The sequence below is a fragment of the Oncorhynchus gorbuscha genome, unplaced genomic scaffold (genome assembly GCF_021184085.1).
Source record: "Oncorhynchus gorbuscha isolate QuinsamMale2020 ecotype Even-year unplaced genomic scaffold, OgorEven_v1.0 Un_scaffold_914, whole genome shotgun sequence".
NCBI lineage: Eukaryota > Metazoa > Chordata > Actinopteri > Salmoniformes > Salmonidae > Oncorhynchus > Oncorhynchus gorbuscha.
Genome location: NW_025745877.1, coordinates 186,205 through 205,000, shown reverse-complemented (window position 1 = coordinate 205,000; position 18,796 = coordinate 186,205). Strand labels below are relative to the sequence as shown.

The 18,796-nt window shown below is 42.9% G+C and overlaps 1 protein-coding gene across 1 annotated transcript in view; it reads left to right on the top strand.

Annotated features, from left to right (window-relative positions):
- The window catches only part of LOC124020799 (collagen alpha-1(XIV) chain-like), a 268,028-nt gene that overhangs the window by 65,743 nt on the left and 183,489 nt on the right, over window positions 1-18,796 (top strand). Inside the window, exons 6-10 of the mRNA XM_046336070.1 lie at window positions 8,199-8,354; window positions 10,981-11,100; window positions 12,545-12,709; window positions 16,655-16,730; window positions 18,047-18,135. Of these exons, the coding sequence (XP_046192026.1) occupies window positions 8,199-8,354; window positions 10,981-11,100; window positions 12,545-12,709; window positions 16,655-16,730; window positions 18,047-18,135 (606 nt within the window). The remainder of the gene's footprint in view (window positions 1-8,198; window positions 8,355-10,980; window positions 11,101-12,544; window positions 12,710-16,654; window positions 16,731-18,046; window positions 18,136-18,796) is intronic.

Here is an 18,796-nt window from a genome sequence, read left to right as displayed (position 1 = left end):
TGTCTTATTGTTGTCTTATGGAGTTGTGTTATTGTCTTATGGAGTTGTGTTATTGTCTTATGGAGTTGTGTTATTGTCTTATGGAGTTGTGTTATTGTCTTATGGAGTTGTGTTATTGTCTTATGGAGTTGTGTTATTGTCTTATTGAGTTGTGTTATTGTCTTATTGAGTTGTGTTATTGTCTTATGGAGTTGTGTTATTGTCTTATGGTATTATGTTGTGTTATTGTCTTATTCAGTTGTGTTATTGTCTTATGGAGTTGTGTTATTGTCTGGAGTTGTGTTATTGTCTTATGGAGTGTTATTGTCTTATGGAGTTGTGTTATTGTCTTATGGAGTTGTGTTATTGTCTTATGGAGTTGTGTTATTGTCTTATGGAGTTGTGTTATTGTCTTATGGAGTTGTGTTATTGTCTTATGGTCTCTGTTGTGTTATTGTCTTATGGAGTTGTGTTATTGTCTTATGGAGTTGTGTTATTGTCTTATGGAGTTGTGTTATTGTCTTATGGAGTTGTGTTATTGTCTTATGGAGTTGTGTTATTGTCTTATGGAGTTGTGTTATTGTCTTATGGAGTTGTGTTATTGTCTTATGGAGTTGTGTTATTGTCTTATGGAGTTGTGTTATTGTCTTATGGAGTTGTGTTTGTGTCTTGTGGAGAGTTGTGTTATTGTCTTATGGAGTTGTGTTATTGTCTTATGGAGTTGTGTTATTGTCTTATTATTGTCTTATGGGTGTGGAGTTGTGTTATTGTCTTATGTTGTGTTATTGTCTTATGGAGTTGTGTTATTGTCTTATGGAGTTGTCTTATGGAGTTGTGTTATTGTCTTATGGAGTTGTGTTATTGTCTTATGGAGTTGTGTTATTGTCTTATGGAGTTGTGTTATTGTCTTATGGAGTTGTGTTATTGTCTTATGGAGTTGTGTTATTGTCTTATGGAGTTGTGTTATTGTCTTATTGAGTTGTGTTATTGTCTTATTGAGTTGTGTTATTGTCTTATGGAGTTGTGTTATTGTCTTATGGAGTTGTGTTATTGTCTTATGGAGTTGTGTTATTGTCTTATGGAGTTGTGTTATTGTCTTATGGAGTTGTGTTATTGTCTTATGGAGTTGTGTTATTGTCTTATGGAGTTGTGTTATTGTCTTATGGAGTTGTGTTATTGTCTTATGGAGTTGTGTTATTGTCTTATGGAGTTGTGTTATTGTCTTATGGAGTTGTGTTATTGTCTTATTGTCTTATGGAGTTGTGTTATGGAGTTGTGTTATTGCCTCTTATTGAGTCTTATTGAGTTGTGTTATTGTCTTATGGAGTTGTGTTATTGTCTTATTGGAGTTGTGTTATTGTCTTATTGTGTTGTGTTATAACATAGCTCAGTGAAACTATGATATGGACACCTGCGGGTCAATCCCTCACAACTCTACATACGAATATTCCAGCGTTGACACGAGAAGCCACACGCCTGTAGCATGATCTCAGATTCCACTCCAATGTGGCAGCAAAAATATTACATCAGTTTGTCTTTGTATTGGTATTTTGTTTTTATGGTGGAGCTTATGTGCCTCAGCCCCACCACTCTAATGACTAGGCTCCATTTGGTTTTGGTTAAACTTGACATCAAATAACCTTTGTATGAATGTTGTGTAATGGGTTGATAATTACTTTACAGGCTGTTATTATTACTGTAGAACGGGACCTAACGGGGGGGCCTGTAGTTAGTCAGCTCTCCTCTTGCCGTTAGGTCAGCCACAGAGACACAGGCTAAACATTCACCTTGCGTCTCTCAGCAGCAGTCTTGGCCCGACCAGATGGAATGTGTCCCATTGAGGTCTGTCTGTCTGTCTGTCTGTCTGTCTGTCTGTCTGTCTGTCTGTCTGTCTGTCTGTCTGTCTGTCTGTCTGTCTGTCTGTCTGTCTGTCTGTCTGTCTGTCTGTCTGTCTGTCTGTCTGTCTGTCTGTCTGTCTGTCTGTCTGTCTGTCTGTCTGTCTGTCTGTCTGTCTGTCTGTCTGTCTGTCTGTCTGTCTGTCTGTCTGTCTGTCTGTCTGTCTGTCTGTCTGTCTGTCTGTCTGTCTGTCTGTCTGTCTGTCTGTCTGTCCAGTCTGTCTGTCTGTCTGTCTGTCTGTCTGTCTGTCTGTCTGTCTGTCTGTCTGTCTGTCTGTCTGTCTGTCTGTCTGTCTGTCTGTCTGTCTGTCTGTCTGTCTGTCTGTCTGTCTGTCTGTCTGTCTGTCTGTCTGTCTGTCTGTCTGTCTGTCTGTCTGTCTGTCTGTCTGTCTGTCTGTCTGTCTGTCTGTCTGTCTGTCTGTCTGTCTGTCTGTCTGTCTGTCTGTCTGTCTGTCTGTCTGTCTGTCTGTCTGACTGTCTGTGGGTTTGTCTGTAGTCTGGGACCGTGCTGCTGGGTTTGATGTGTAGTCTGTCTGTCTGTCTGTCTAGACTGTCTGCTGGGTTTGATGTGTAGTCTGGGACCGTGCTGCTGGGTTTGATGTGTAGTCTGTCTGTCCAGCCCGGCCCAGTCTGCTGGGTTTGATGTGTAGTCTGTCTGTCCCCGGCCTGGGTTTGAGTGCTGCTGGGTTTGATGTGTAGTCTGGGACCTGCTGGGTTTGATGTGTAGTCTGCTGGGTTTGATGTGTAGTCTGGGACCGTGCTGCTGGGTTTGATGTGTAGTCTGGGACCGTGCTGCTGGGTTTGATGTGTAGTCTGGGACCGTGCTGCTGGGTTTGATGTGTAGTCTGGGACCGTGCTGCTGGGTTTGATGTGTAGTCTGGGACCGTGCTGCTGGGTTTGATGTGTAGTCTGGGACCGTGCTGCTGGGTTTGATGTGTAGTCTGGGACCGTGCTGCTGGGTTTGATGTGTAGTCTGGGACCGTGCTGCTGGGTTTGATGTGTAGTCTGGGACCGTGCTGCTGGGTTTGATGTGTAGTCTGGGACCGTGCTGCTGGGTTTGATGTGTAGTCTGGGACCGTGCTGCTGGGTTTGATGTGTAGTCTGGGTTTGGGTTTGATGTGTAGTCTGAAACTGAAGCCATCAGCTGCTTTGCTCTTTCATGTGCAGCTCAAACAGGGTCCACACACTGAGGCTTTCAACTGAGAGCCAGCCGACCATCCTGGGCAGAAAACCAAGAGTAAACTTCTCACTTAACTTCAAGTGGCTTTTCTTCAGGATCCCTGAAATTAGGACATGTAGGAGTCTCCCAGGCCTCCGCTTTGACATTGGGATTCTGCTGTGTCATGGTGATGGGGACTCGTGACAACCACGGTTGTAGTTTAGTTTGTCCCCTGCAGGTCTTTACTCACTACTTAATGTCCTCTAGAGTGTTTCACTTTAACCTTTAAATAAAAGAAGAAGCTCCCATAACAACTCTCCTCTCCTCTCCTCTCCTCTCCTCTCCTCTCCTCTCCTCTCCTCTCCTCTCCTCTCCTCTCCTCTCCTCTCCTCTCCTCTCCTCTCCTCTCCTCTCCTCTCCTTTGAATTGATTATTCAGAGAATCGAAGGCAAATTTAAACAAACCTGAGCCAGCAAGGTAATCCTCAGAGGACGAACATCAATAAATTAATCTTTAGATAATTCATTACTATTACAAATGACAAAAGTCCATTATTTGAATGTAGTTGTTTTATAAAAGTTGATTGTTTGATGTCTGGAAGGTGTTTGAACTTCACAGAACATCCATCACTTCTATCACTTCACTGGTAATACAGCCCCACTGTCTGCACTGCCCCAATACAATACATTATTACATTACCACACATTACATGACATGACATTACATTACAATATAATACAATACAATTACATTACCATACATTACAATACAATATAATACAATACATTATTACATTACCATACATTACATTACATTACAATACAATATAATACAATACATTACAATATAATACACTACATTACAATACATTACCATACAATACAATACATTATTACATTACATTACCATACATTACATTACCAGACATTACATTACAATACAATATAATACAATACATTACAATACATTACCATACAATACAATACATTATTACATTACATTACCATACATTACATTACATTGCCATACAATACAATTACAATACCATGCAATACAAGACATTACAATACATTACACTACATTACATTACAATGCAATACATTACAATACATTACACTACATTACAATGCAATACATTACAATACATTACACTACATTACAATACAATACATTATAATACATTATAAAACATTACACTACATTACAATAGATTATAATACATTACAATACAATGCACTACAATGCATTACAATACAATACATGACCATGCAATACATCACCATACAATACAATACATGGCAATACACTACATTACGATACAATACATTACCATACAATACAATGCAATACAATATATTACAATACAATACATTCACATACCATACATTACCATACACCACATTACAATTCAATACATTACAATACAATCCATGACCATGCAATACATCCCCATACAATACAATGCAATACATTGCATTACAATACATTACATTACAATACCCTACATTACAATATAATACAATACAATACAATACAATACAATACAATACAATACAATGCATTACAATACAATACATTACAATACAGTACAATACAATACATTACAATACATCACAATACAATATACATTACAAAAATACATTACATTACAATACAATACATACAATACAATACAATACATCAATACATACAATACATTACAATACAATACACTACATTACAATACATTACAATACAATACATTTTACAATACAATACATTACAATACATTTTACAATACATTACCATACAATACACTACTTTACAATACATAATACAATACAATACAATACATCACAATACAATACATTACAATACAATACATACAATACAATACCCTACATTACAATATAATACACTACATTACAATACACTACCATACAATACAATACATTTACAATACAATACATTTACAATACATTACATCACAATACACTACCCTACAATACATTACAATACAATACATCACAATACAATACATTACCATACATTTACACTACATTACAATACATTACCTGATACACTACACTACCATACACTACAATACACTGCTGTTACGATACATTACCTGATACACTACAATACACTGAGACTTATGTTATATTAAATAAAACACTGACTTGATGGTCCTCCCTACAATTACTGTTACCATACCTCCCTAAACCTGATTTACAATTTACTACTGCTGTTGTCGTCCTCCCTAAACACTGATTTACTGACTACTCCTAAACCTGATTTACTGACTGCTGTTGTCGTCCTCCCTAAACCTGATTTACTGACTGCTGTTGTCGTCCTCCCTAAACCTACCTGATTTACCTGATTTACTGACTTACGTCATCCTAAACCTGAATACACTAAACCTGATTTACTGACTTGTTGTCGTCCATACAAACCTGATTTACACTACTTTAAACCTGATTTATGACTGCTTACCGTACCTCCCTAAACACTACTTTACAATACATGCTGTTGTCCATACCTAAACCTGATTTACTGACTGCTGTTGTACATTCCCTAAACCTGATTTACTGACTGCTGTTGTCGTCCTCCCTAAACCTGATTTACTGACTGCTGTTGTACACTCCCTAAACCTGATTTACTGATTTACTCCCTAAACCTGATTTACTGACTGCTGTTGTCGTCACTGATTTACTGACTGCTGTTGTCGTCCTCCCTAAACCTGATTTACTGACTGCTGTTTACTGACACTGTTGTCGTCACTCCCTAAACCTGATTTACTGACTGCTGAGTTATGTCCTCCCTAAACCTGATTTACTGACTGATGGTCCTCCCTAAACCTGATTTACTGCTGTTGTCGTCCTCCCTAAACCTGATTTACTGTCGTCCTCCCTAAACCTGATTTACTGACTGCTGTTGTCGTCCTCCCTAAACCTGATTTACTGACTGCTGTTGTCGTCCTCCCTAAACCTGATTTACTGACTGCTGTTGTCGTCCTCCCTAAACCTGATTTACTGACTGCTGTTGTCGTCCTCCCTAAACCTGATTTACTGACTGCTGTTGTCGTCCTCCCTAAACCTGATTTACTGACTGCTGTTGTCGTCCTCCCTAAACCTGATTTACTGACTGCTGTTGTCGTCCTCCCTAAACCTGATTTACTGACTGCTGTTGTCGTCCTCCCTAAACCTGATTTACTGACTGCTGTTGTCGTCCTCCCTAAACCTGATTTACTGACTGCTGTTGTCGTCCTCCCTAAACCTGATTTACTGACTGCTGTTGTCGTCCTCCCTAAACCTGATTTACTGACTGCTGTTGTCGTCCTCCCTAAACCTGATTTACTGACTGCTGCTGTCGTCCTCCCTAAACCTGATTTACTGACTGCTGTGGAATCCTTCCTAAACCTGATTTACTGACTGCTGTTGGTCCTCCCTAAACCTGATTTACTGACTGCCTCCTTCCTGTGTTTATGTGTGTGTGTCCTTTAACAAACCTAAAACTCTTATCTCTCCCAGAGCTGGCTTCTAGAGAGGTCATTTTCCCAGGCACTCTAAGCTGAAGTCTGCCTGGTCTGGACAGCATCCCAAACCTGATTTAGAGTCTCTTCTACCAAACGTTTTTACTGACTCTGCCTTCTCAAAGACAAAGAGATGTTAATAAACAGATTTACTGATCTGGGAAGGTACAGCAACAGGCTTTAGTGTTTACAAACAGACAGCTTACTGTCTCTGTCCTTCACGTGATGCGTCCGCCGTGTGATGTCGTTTCTCTCCTGTTCTATATAGTTCTGAATGTTCAATAAAAACGGACCTTGAAAATGGCCGTCTGGAAACCTGTTTACCTTGTCGTTTCCTGTATTTTGAAGAGCGTTTTGCATTTATGTTGTTGTCTTGGACCAAATCTGCACACCAAAAGTCTCAAACGATATTCACGTTGTCATTCATGGACTGTTTACCGACTGTTTCGTCCTCTAAACTTATCTACATTCATATTTTTTCCTAAACCTGATTTACTGACTGCTGTTGTCGTCCTCCCTAAACCTGATTTACTGACTGCTTTTACTGATGTTATTTTCTCCCCTGCTGTCTGGTTGTCCTGCAGTGGAGCTGTTTAGTCTGTTGTCGACTCAGGCCACAGCTGACATAGTGACCCTGGGTTCTCCTGTCTTACCCTCTTTCCAGCAGATCCTTTTTCTGACTGACTCAGGCCATAGCTGACATAGTGACCCGGGTTCTCCTGTCTTACCCTCTTTCCAGCAGATCCTTTTGTCTGTTGACTCAGGCCATAGCTGACATAGTGACCCGGGTCTCCCGACTTACCCTCTTTCCAGCAGATCCTTTTGTCTGTGTTGACTCAGGCCATAGCTGACATAGTGACCCGGGTTCTCCTGTCTTACCCTCTTTCCAGCGGATCCTTTTGTCTGTTCCCAGACTCAGGCCACAGCTGACATAGTGACCCGGGTTCTCCTGTCTTACCCTCTTTCCAGCAGATCCTTTTGTCTGTATCGACTCAGGCCACAGCTGACATAGTGACCCGGGTTCTCCTGTCTTACCCTCTTTCCAGCAGATCCTTTTGTCTGTACGACTCAGGCCACAGCTGACATAGTGACCCGGGTTCTCCTGTCTTACCCTCTTTCCAGCAGATCCTTTTGTCTGTACGACTCAGGCCATAGCTGACATAGTGACCCGGGTTCTCCTGTCTTACCCTCTTTCCAGCGGATCCTTTTGTCTGTACGACTCAGGCCACAGCTGACATAGTGACCCGGGTTCTCCTGTCTTACCCTCTTTCCAGCAGATCCTTTTGTCTGTACGACTCAGGCCACAGCTGACATAGTGACCCGGGTTCTCCTGTCTTACCCTCTTTCCAGCAGATCCTTTTGTCTGTACGACTCAGGCCATAGCTGACATAGTGACCCGGGTTCTCCTGTCTTACCCTCTTTCCAGCAGATCCTTTTGTCTGTACGACTCAGGCCACAGCTGACATAGTGACCCGGGTTCTCCTGTCTTACCCTCTTTCCAGCAGATCCTTTTGTCTGTACGACTCAGGCCACAGCTGACATAGTGACCCGGGTTCTCCTGTCTTACCCTCTTTCCAGCAGATCCTTTTGTCTGTACGACTCAGGCCATAGCTGACATAGTGACCCGGGTTCTCCTGTCTTACCCTCTTTCCAGCGGATCCTTTTGTCTGTACGACTCAGGCCATAGCTGACATAGTGATCCTGGTGGATGGATCCTGGAGCATCGGGAGGCTCAACTTCCGCTTGGTCCGCATGTTCCTGGAGAACCTGGTCAGCGCTTTCAGCGTCGGGATCGACCAGACCAGGATAGGTAAGCATTAGCATCACTGTCTGTTATTGACCAGGATAGGTAAGCATTAGCATCACTGTCTGTTATTGACCAGGATAGGTAAGCATTAGCATCACTGTCTGTTATTGACCAGGATAGGTAAGCATTAGCATCACTGTCTGTTATTGACCAGGATAGGTAAGCATTAGCATCACTGTCTGTTATTGACCAGGATAGGTAAGCATTAGCATCACTGTCTGTTATTGACCAGGATAGGTAAGCATTAGCATCACTGTCTGTTATTGACCAGGATAGGTAAGCATTAGCATCACTGTCTGTTATTGACCAGGATAGGTAAGCATTAGCATCACTGTCTGTTATTGACCAGGATAGGTAAGCATTAGCATCACTGTCTGTTATTGACCAGGATAGGTAAGCATTAGCATCACTGTCTGTTATTGACCAGGATAGGTAAGCATTAGCATCACTGTCTGTTATTGACCAGGATAGGTAAGCATTAGCATCACTGTCTGTTATTGACCAGGATAGGTAAGCATTAGCATCACTGTCTGTTATTGACCAGGATAGGTAAGCATTAGCATCACTGTCTGTTATTGACCAGGATAGGTAAGCATTAGCATCACTGTCTGTTATTGACCAGGATAGGTAAGCATTAGCATCACTGTCTGTTATTGACCAGGATAGGTAAGCATTAGCATCACTGTCTGTTATTGACCAGGATAGGTAAGCATTAGCATCACTGTCTGTTATTGACCAGGATAGGTAAGCATTAGCATCACTGTCTGTTATTGACCAGGATAGGTAAGCATTAGCATCACTGTCTGTTATTGACCAGGATAGGTAAGCATTAGCATCACTGTCTGTTATTGACCAGGATAGGTAAGCATTAGCATCACTGTCTGTTATTGACCAGGATAGGTAAGCATTAGCATCACTGTCTGTTATTGACCAGGATAGGTAAGCATTAGCATCACTGTCTGTTACTGACCAGGATAGGTAAGCATTAGCATCACTGTCTGTTATTGACCAGGATAGGTAAGCATTAGCATCACTGTCTGTTACTGACCAGGATAGGTAAGCATTAGCATCACTGTCTGTTATTGACCAGGATAGGTAAGCATTAGCATCACTGTCTGTTATTGACCAGGATAGGTAAGCATTAGCATCACTGTCTGTTATTGACCAGGATAGGTAAGCATTAGCATCACTGTCTGTTATTGACCAGGATAGGTAAGCATTAGCATCACTGTCTGTTATTGACCAGGATAGGTAAGCATTAGCATCACTGTCTGTTATTGACCAGGATAGGTAAGCATTAGCATCACTGTCTGTTATTGACCAGGATAGGTAAGCATTAGCATCACTGTCTGTTATTGACCAGGATAGGTAAGCATTAGCATCACTGTCTGTTATTGACCAGGATAGGTAAGCATTAGCATCACTGTCTGTTATTGACCAGGATAGGTAAGCATTAGCATCACTGTCTGTTATTGACCAGGATAGGTAAGCATTAGCATCACTGTCTGTTATTGACCAGGATAGGTAAGCATTAGCATCACTGTCTGTTATTGACCAGGATAGGTAAGCATTAGCATCACTATCTGTTATTGGCCAGGATAGGTAAGCATTAGCATCACTATCTGTTATTGACCAGGATAGGTAAGCATTAGCATCACGGTCTGTTATTAGCTGTACTGTACTGTCACAGGGTTCAATAGCCTTACTGTACTGTCACATAGCCTTACTGTACTGTACTGTCACAGGTTTCAATAGCCTTACTGTACTGTCACATAGCCTTACTGTACTGTACTGTCACAGCCTTACTGTACTGTCTGTCACATAGCCTTACTGTACTGTACTGTCACATAGCCTTACTGTACTGTACTGTCACATAGCCTTACTGTACTGTACTGTCACATAGCCTTACTGTACTGTACTGTCACATAGCCTTACTGTACTGTACTGTCACATAGCCTTACTGTACTGTACTGTCACATAGCCTTACTGTACTGTCACATAGCCTTACTCACATAGCCTTACTGTACTGTACTGTCACATAGCCTGTACTGTCACATAGCCTTACTGTACTGTACTGTCACATAGCCTTACTGTACTGTACTGTCACATAGCCTTACTGTACTGTACTGTCACATAGCCTTACTGTACTGTCACAGGGTTCAATATCCTTACTGTACTGTACTGTCACATAGCCTTACTGTACTGTACTGTCACAGAGCCTTACTGTACTGTACTGTCACATAGCCTTACTGTACTGTACTGTCACAGGGTTCAATAGCCTTACTGTACTGTCACATAGCCTTACTGTACTGTCACATAGCCTTACTGTACTGTACTGTCACATAGCCTTACTGTACTGTACTGTCACATAGCCTTACTGTACTGTACTGTCACATAGCCTTACTGTACTGTACTGTCACATAGCCTTACTGTACTGTACTGTCACATAGCCTTACTGTACTGTACTGTCACATAGCCTTACTGTACTGTACTGTCACAGGGTTCAATAGCCTTACTGTACTGTCACAGAGTTCAATAGCCTGGTGAAATGCAGGTGTGAAGTATATTCCCTTATGTACTCCTTATCCTATAAATGAAATCTATATTATTGTATTGTATTCCCTCCCAGGTCTGGCCCAGTACAGTGGGGACCCCAGGATAGAGTGGCATCTGAATGCCTTCACCACTAAAGATGCAGTCCTGGATGCTGTGAAGAACCTGCCCTATAAGGGAGGCAACACACTGACAGGTACAATTCACCAGCAGCTCCCTCTGACTGCATCCCTAGTGACAGCTATGGAAAGGTCACAGTAGATTTAGCCCAGAGGGGGACGTTTAGCCATGCTTAATACACAATCGTATTGAAATCCGTTTATAGATTTTTTTTGCATGAATGTAAAGCATTTTGTTAAGGGTAACAGAATTAGTTTTATACCTTTATTAAACTAGGCAAGTCACTTTTCAATGACAGCCTAGGAACAGTGGGTTAACTTGCCTGTTCAGGGGCAGAACAACAGATTTGTACCTTGTCAGCTCGGGGATATGAACTTGCAACGTTCCAGTTCCTAGTTCAATGCTCTAACCACTAGGCTACCCTGCCGCCCCAGGGCAGCCTAGTGAGGGAAGTCTATATGACTTTTAGATGTATCAACCAGTGGAGCCATCGTCAGGGACTGTCTGTCTGTCTGTCTGTCTGTCTGTCTAGCTGTCTAGTTTTATATCTGTCTGTCTATCTGTCTGTCTAGCTGTCTAGTTTTATATCTGTCTGTCTATCTGTGTATCTGTCTAGCTGTCTAGTTTTAGATCTGTCTGTCTATCTGTGTAGCTGTCTAGCTGTCTAGTTTTATATCTGTCTGTCTATCTGTCTGTCTAGCTGTCTAGTTTTATATCTGTCTGTCTATCTGTGTAGCTGTCTATCTGTGTAGCTGTGTAGCTGTCTATCTGTGTAGCTGTGTAGCTGTGTATCTATCTAGCTGTCTATCTGTGTAGCTGTCTAGCTGTCTATCTGTGTATCTATCTAGCTGTCTATCTGTGTAGCCGTCTATCTGTGTAGCTGTCTAGCCGTCTATCTGTGTAGCTGTCTAGCCATCTATCTGTGTAGCTGTCTAGCCATCTATCTGTGTAGCTGTCTAGCTGTCTATCTGTGTAGCTGTGTATCTGTCTAGCTGTCTATATGTGTAGTTGTCTAGCTGTGTAGCTGTCAAACTGTGTAGCTGTGTGTCTGTGTAGCTGTCTAGCTGTCTATCTGTGTAGCTGTCTAGCTGTGTAGTTGTCTAGCTGTGTAGCTGTCTAGCTGTGCTTCCCACAGTTGTGTCAAGTTGCCCTTTAAGTCCTTTGGGTGGTGGACCATTCTTGATACACACAGAAAACTGTTGCGTGTGAAAAACCCAGCAGCGTTGAAGTTCTTGACGCTCCTGGCACCTTCTACCACTCCCTGTTCAAAGGCACTTAATATTTTGTCTTGCCCTTTCACCCTCTGAATGACACACACACAATCCATGTCACAATTGTCTCAAGGCTTAAAAATAATTATTTAACCTGTCTCCTCCCCTTCATCTACACTGATTTGAAGTGGATTTAACAAAGTGACATCAATAAGGGATCATATCTTTCACCTGGTCAGTGTATGTTATGGAAAGAGCAGGTGTTCCTAATGTTTTGTCCACTCAGTGTATTTCTGTGTATCTCTGTAGGCCTGGCGCTGACCTATATCCTGGAGAACAGCTTCAAGCCCGAGTCAGGCGCCAGGAGCGGGGTACCCAAAGTCGGTATCCTAATCACAGATGGGAAGTCCCAGGATGACGTGATCCCCCCTGCCCAGAGCCTGAGGGACGCTGGCATCGAACTCTTCGCCATTGGTAGGACTCAAGGCCTTGTTGTCCTTACTGTAGTATGAACACATGATGGTTCTCTTGAGGAGCACTACAGTGAAATACAACTGATACAAGACATTTACATAAGTATTCAGACCCTTTACTCAGTACTTTGTTGAAGTATTCTCAGGTTTCTCCAGAGATGTTCGATCAGGTTCAAGTCCGGGCTCTGGCTGGGCCACTCAAGACCAGACTCTGGCTGGGCCACTCATGACCAGGCTCTGGCTGGGCCACTCAAGACCAGGCTCTGGCTGGGCCACTCAAGACCAGGCTCTGGCTGGGCCACTCAAGACCAGGCTCTGGCTGGGCCACTCAAGACCAGGCTCTGGCTGGGCCACCGGGCTCTGGCTGGGACTCAAGTCCGGGCTCTGAGGATCTGGCTGGGTCACTCAACACCGGGCTCTGGCTGGGCCACTCAAGACCGGGCTCTGGCTGGGCCACTCATGACCAGGCTCTGGCTGGGCCACTCAAGACCAGGCTCTGGCTGGGCCACTCAAGACCAGACTCTGGCTGGGCCACTCATGACCAGGCTCTGGCTGGGCCACTCAAGACCAGGCTCTGGCTGGGCCACTCAAGACGAGGATCTGGCTGGGTCACTCAAGACCAGGCTCTGGCTGGGCCACTCAAGACCAGGCTCTGGCTGGGCCACTCAAGACCGGGCTCTGGCTGGGTCACTCAAGACCGGGCTCTGGCTGGGTCACTCAAGACCGGGCTCTGGCTGGGTCACTCAAGACCGGGCTCTGGCTGGGTCACTCAAGACCAGGCTCTGGCTGGGTCACTCAAGACCAGGCTCTGGCTGGGTCACTCAAGGACACTCAGAGACTTGTCACCAAAGCCGCTCCTGCGTTGTCTTGGCTGTGTGCTTAGGGTCCTTGTCCTGTTGGAAGGTGAACCTTCGCCCCAGTCTGAGGTCCTGAGCGCTCTGGAGCAGGTTTTCATCAAGGATCTCTCTGTACTTTGCTCTGTTCATCTTTACCGCAATGCTGACTAGCTTGGCATTCAGGCCAAAGAGTTCATCAGACCAAATAATCTTGTTTCTCATGGTCTGAGAATCTTTAGGTGCCTTTTGGCGAACCCCAAGCAGGCTGTCATGTGACTTTTACACGACAGCCTGCTGGAAGGTTCTCCCATCTCCACAGAGGAACTCTAGAGCTCTGCCTGAATGACCATAGGGTTCTTGGTTACTCCCTGACCAAGGCCCTTCTCCCCCTACTGCTCAGTTTGGCCGGGCGGCCAGCTCTAGGATGAGTCTTGGTGGTTCCAAACTTCTTCCACTTAAGAATGATGGAAGCCACTGTGTTCCTGGAGACCTTCAATGCTGCAGAAATGTTTTGGTACCCTTCCCCAGAGCTGTGCCTCGATACAATCCTGTCTCAGAGCTCTACGGACAATTCCTTCGACCTCATTGCTTGGTTTTTGCTCTGACATGCACTGTCAACTGTAGGACTTTTATATAGACAGGTGTGTGCTTTTCTAAATCATGTCCAATCAATTGAATTTACCACAGGTGGACTCCAAGTTGTAGAAACATCTCAAGGATGTACCTGAACTTAATTTCGCGTTTCATAGCAAAGGGTCTGAATACTTATATAAATCAGGTATTTTTAAATAATATTTCATTTTTAATTTGCAAAAATACCTAAAAACCTGTTTTCACTTTGTCATTATGGGATATTGTGTGTAGATTGGGGAGGATTTCTTTTATATAATACATTTTAGAATAAGGATGTAACAACATTTTTTGTGTAAAAGTCAAGGGGTCTGAATACTTTCCGAAGGCCCAGTATATTCATGCTGTGAGACTTGATGCTGTCGGTAGGACACAGTTAGTGGTGTTGATGCTGTCGGTAGGACACAGTTAGTGGTGTTGATGCTGTCGGTAGGACATAGTTAGTGGTGTTGATGCTGTCGGTAGGACACAGTTAGTGGTGTTGATGCTGTCGGTAGGACAGTTAGTGGTAGTGGTGTTGTGGTGTCGATGCTGTCGGTAGGACACAGTTAGTGGTGTCGATGCTGTCGGTAGGACACAGTTAGTGGTGTCGATGCTGTCGGTAGGACACAGTTAGTGGTGTCGATGCTGTCGGTAGGACACAGTTAGTGGTGTCGATGCTGTCGGTAGGACACAGTTAGTGGTGTCGATGCTGTCGGTAGGACACAGTTAGTGGTGTCGATGCTGTCGGTAGGACACAGTTAGTGGTGTTGATGCTGTCGGTAGGACACAGTTAGTGGTGTTGATGCTGTCGGTAGGACACAGTTAGTGGTGTTGATGCTGTCGGTAGGACACAGTTAGTGGTGTTGATGCTGTCGGTAGGACACAGTTAGTGGTGTTGATGCTGTCGGTAGGACACAGTTAGTGGTGTTGATGCTGTCGGTAGGACACAGTTAGTGGTGTTGATGCTGTCGGTAGGACACAGTTAGTGGTGTTGATGCTGTCGGTAGGACACAGTTAGTGGTGTTGATGCTGTCGGTAGGACACAGTTAGTGGTGTTGATGCTGTCGGTAGGACACAGTTAGTGGTGTTGATGCTGTCGGTAGGACACAGTTAGTGGTGTTGATGCTGTCGGTAGGACACAGTTAGTGGTGTTGATGCTGTCGGTAGGACACAGTTAGTGGTGTTGATGCTGTCGGTAGGACACAGTTAGTGGTGTTGATGCTGTCGGTAGGACACAGTTAGTGGTGTTGATGCTGTCGGTTAGGACACAGTTAGTGGTGTTGATGCTGTCGGTAGGACACAGTTAGTGGTGTTGATGCTGTCGGTAGGACACAGTTAGTGGTGTTGATGCTGTCGGTAGGACACAGTTAGTGGTGTTGATGCTGTCGGTAGGACACAGTTAGTGGTGTTGATGCTGTCGGTTAGGACACAGTTAGTGGTGTTGATGCTGTCGGTAGGACACAGTTAGTGGTGTTGATGCTGTCGGTAGGACACAGTTAGTGGTGTTGATGCTGTCGGTAGGACACAGTTAGTGGTGTTGATGCTGTCGGTAGGACACAGTTAGTGGTGTTGATGCTGTCGGTAGGACACAGTTAGTGGTGTTGATGCTGTCGGTAGGACACAGTTAGTGGTGTTGATGCTGTCGGTAGGACACAGTTAGTGGTGTTGATGCTGTCGGTAGGACACAGTTAGTGGTGTTGATGCTGTCGGTAGGACACAGTTAGTGGTGTTGATGCTGTCGGTAGGACACAGTTAGTGGTGTTGATGCTGTCGGTAGGACACAGTTAGTGGTGTTGATGCTGTCGGTAGGACACAGTTAGTGGTGTTGATGCTGTCGGTAGGACACAGTTAGTGGTGTTGATGCTGTCGGTAGGACACAGTTAGTGGTGTTGATGCTGTCGGTAGGACACAGTTAGTGGTGTTGATGCTGTCGGTAGGACACAGTTAGTGGTGTTGATGCTGTCGGTAGGACACAGTTAGTGGTGTTGATGCTGTCGGTAGGACACAGTTAGTGGTGTTGATGCTGTCGGTAGGACACAGTTAGTGGTGTTGATGCTGTCGGTAGGACACAGTTAGTGGTGTTGATGCTGTCGGTGGACACAGTTAGGGTGACACGCTTGGTAGGATACACTTGGGTCCTTTGTGTTTTGTTAAGGAAACAAAAGGTGGATAGATCTTGATCTTGACTAAATTAGTGGTGTTGATGCTTAATCTAAATCTAGGACAAATCAGTTAGTGGTGTTGATGCTGTACGGTCTAAATATTGATCTAAATCTAGATCTTAATCTGAATCTTGACCTAAATCTTAATTAAATGGATCTTGATCTTAATCTGAATCTTGATCTAAATTGAATCTTGATCTAAATCTGAATCTTGATCTAAATTTAATGGTGTTGATGCTAAATCTTAATCTAAATCTTCACCTAGATCTAATCTTGATCTACATCTTAATCTTAATCTTGATCTTAATCTTGATTTTTAGCTGTCCCTGTGTGCAGGTGTAAAGAATGCTGATGAGAATGAGCTGAGGGCTATAGCTTCTGAGCCTGACAACACTCATGTGTACAACGTGGCATCATGAGCTCTATCATATGACCTGATAGTCTGTGAACGGGTAGAGGAGCAGGACAAGGAGATCAAAGGTGAACAAATCAAATCAGAGAGCAAAGATGTTGGCACGTCAGTCCTCAAACTACTGACACATACTGTCTCATTCACTTAGTTAGTGGTGTTGATGCTGTCGGTAGGACACAGTTAGTGGTGTTGATGCTGTCGGTAGGACACAGTTAGTGGTGTTGATGCTGTCGGTAGGACACAGTTAGTGGTGTTGATGCTGTCGGTAGGATCTTTACAGTTAGTCTCATTCACTTGATGTCTGTCAGTAGGATTCACAGTTAGTGGTGTTGATGCTGTCTCATTCACTTAGGACACAGTTAGTGGTGTTGATGCTGTCTCATTCAGGACACAGTTAGTGGTGTATATATTTACAGATGCTGTCTCATTCACTTAGACACAGTAGGACACAGTTAGTGGTGTTGATATATTTACAGCTACTGTCTCATTCAGGACACAGTTATGGTGTACATACTGTCTCATTCACTTAGACAGGACACAGTTACTACTGTGGTGTTGACCCAGTGCTCATACTACTGTATATATTTACAGTACATACTGTCTCAGACACAGTTAGTGGTATATTGAAGGTACCCAGTCCTATACTACTGTATATATTTACAGGTTTTACATGTGACACGCTTGGATACACTTGGGTCCTTTGTGTTTTGTTAAGGTCCTCATACTACTGAAACAAAAGTCTCATTCACTTAGAAATGGATAGATCTTGATCTTGTTCTAAATCTTGATATAAATTTTGATCTAAATAATCTAAATCTAGATCTTGATCTAAATCTTAATCTAGATCTTGATCTAAATACTGTAATCTACATCTAGATCTTGATCTAAATTCATTAGACACAGTCTAGATCTTACTCTGTATATATTTACACTTACCCAGTCTCATTCACTTAGACACTAAATCTTAATCTAAATCTAGATTCTTGATCTTAATCTGAATCTTGACAGTACATACTGTCTTAACTCTAAATCACAGTACCCAGTCTTCAGATCTTGATCTAAATCTGTCTCTTCAATCTTGATCTTAATCTTGATCTAAATCTTAATCTGAATCTTGATCTAAATCTTAATCTAAATCTTCACCTAGATCTTAATCTAGATCTACATCTGTCTCATTCACTAGATCTTAATCTTGATCTTAATCTTGATTTTTAGTACATACTGTCTCCCTGTGTGCAGGTGTAAAGAATGCTGATGAGAATGAGCCAGTCTTAGTCTTACTACTGTAGCCTGACAACACTCATGTTACAACGTATAGACTTCAGCATCATGAGCTCTATCATAGAGGGACACAGTACCCAGATAGTCTGTGAACTGGTAGAGGAGCAGGACAAGGAGATCAAAGGTGAACAAATCAAATCAGACAGCAAAGATGTTGGCACTTCAGTCCTCAAACTACTGTATATCTTTACAGTACATACTGTCTCATTCACTTAGACACAGTATTCACACAGTACTGTCCAGTCTTCAGTCATCATACTACTGTATATATTTACCAGTCTTCAGTCCTCATACTACTGTATATCTTTACAGTACATACTGTCTCATTCACTTAGACACAGTACCCAGTCTTCAGTCATACTACTGTATATATTTACAGTACATACTGTCTCATTCACTTAGACACAGTACCCAGTCTTCAGTCCTCATACTACTGTATATCTTTACAGTACATATTGTCTCATTCACTTAGACACAGTACCCAGTCTTCAGTCCTCATACTACTGTATATATTTACAGTACATACTGTCTCATTCACTTAGACACAGTACCCAGTCTTCAGTCCTCATACTACTGTATATCTTTACAGTACATATTGTCTCATTCACTTAGACACAGTACCCAGTCTTCAGTCCTCATACTACTGTATATATTTACAGTACATACTGTCTCATTCACTTAGACACAGTACCCAGTCTTCAGTCCTCATACTACTGTATATATTTACAGTACATACTGTCTCATTCACTTAGACACAGTACCCAGTCTTCAGTCCTCATACTACT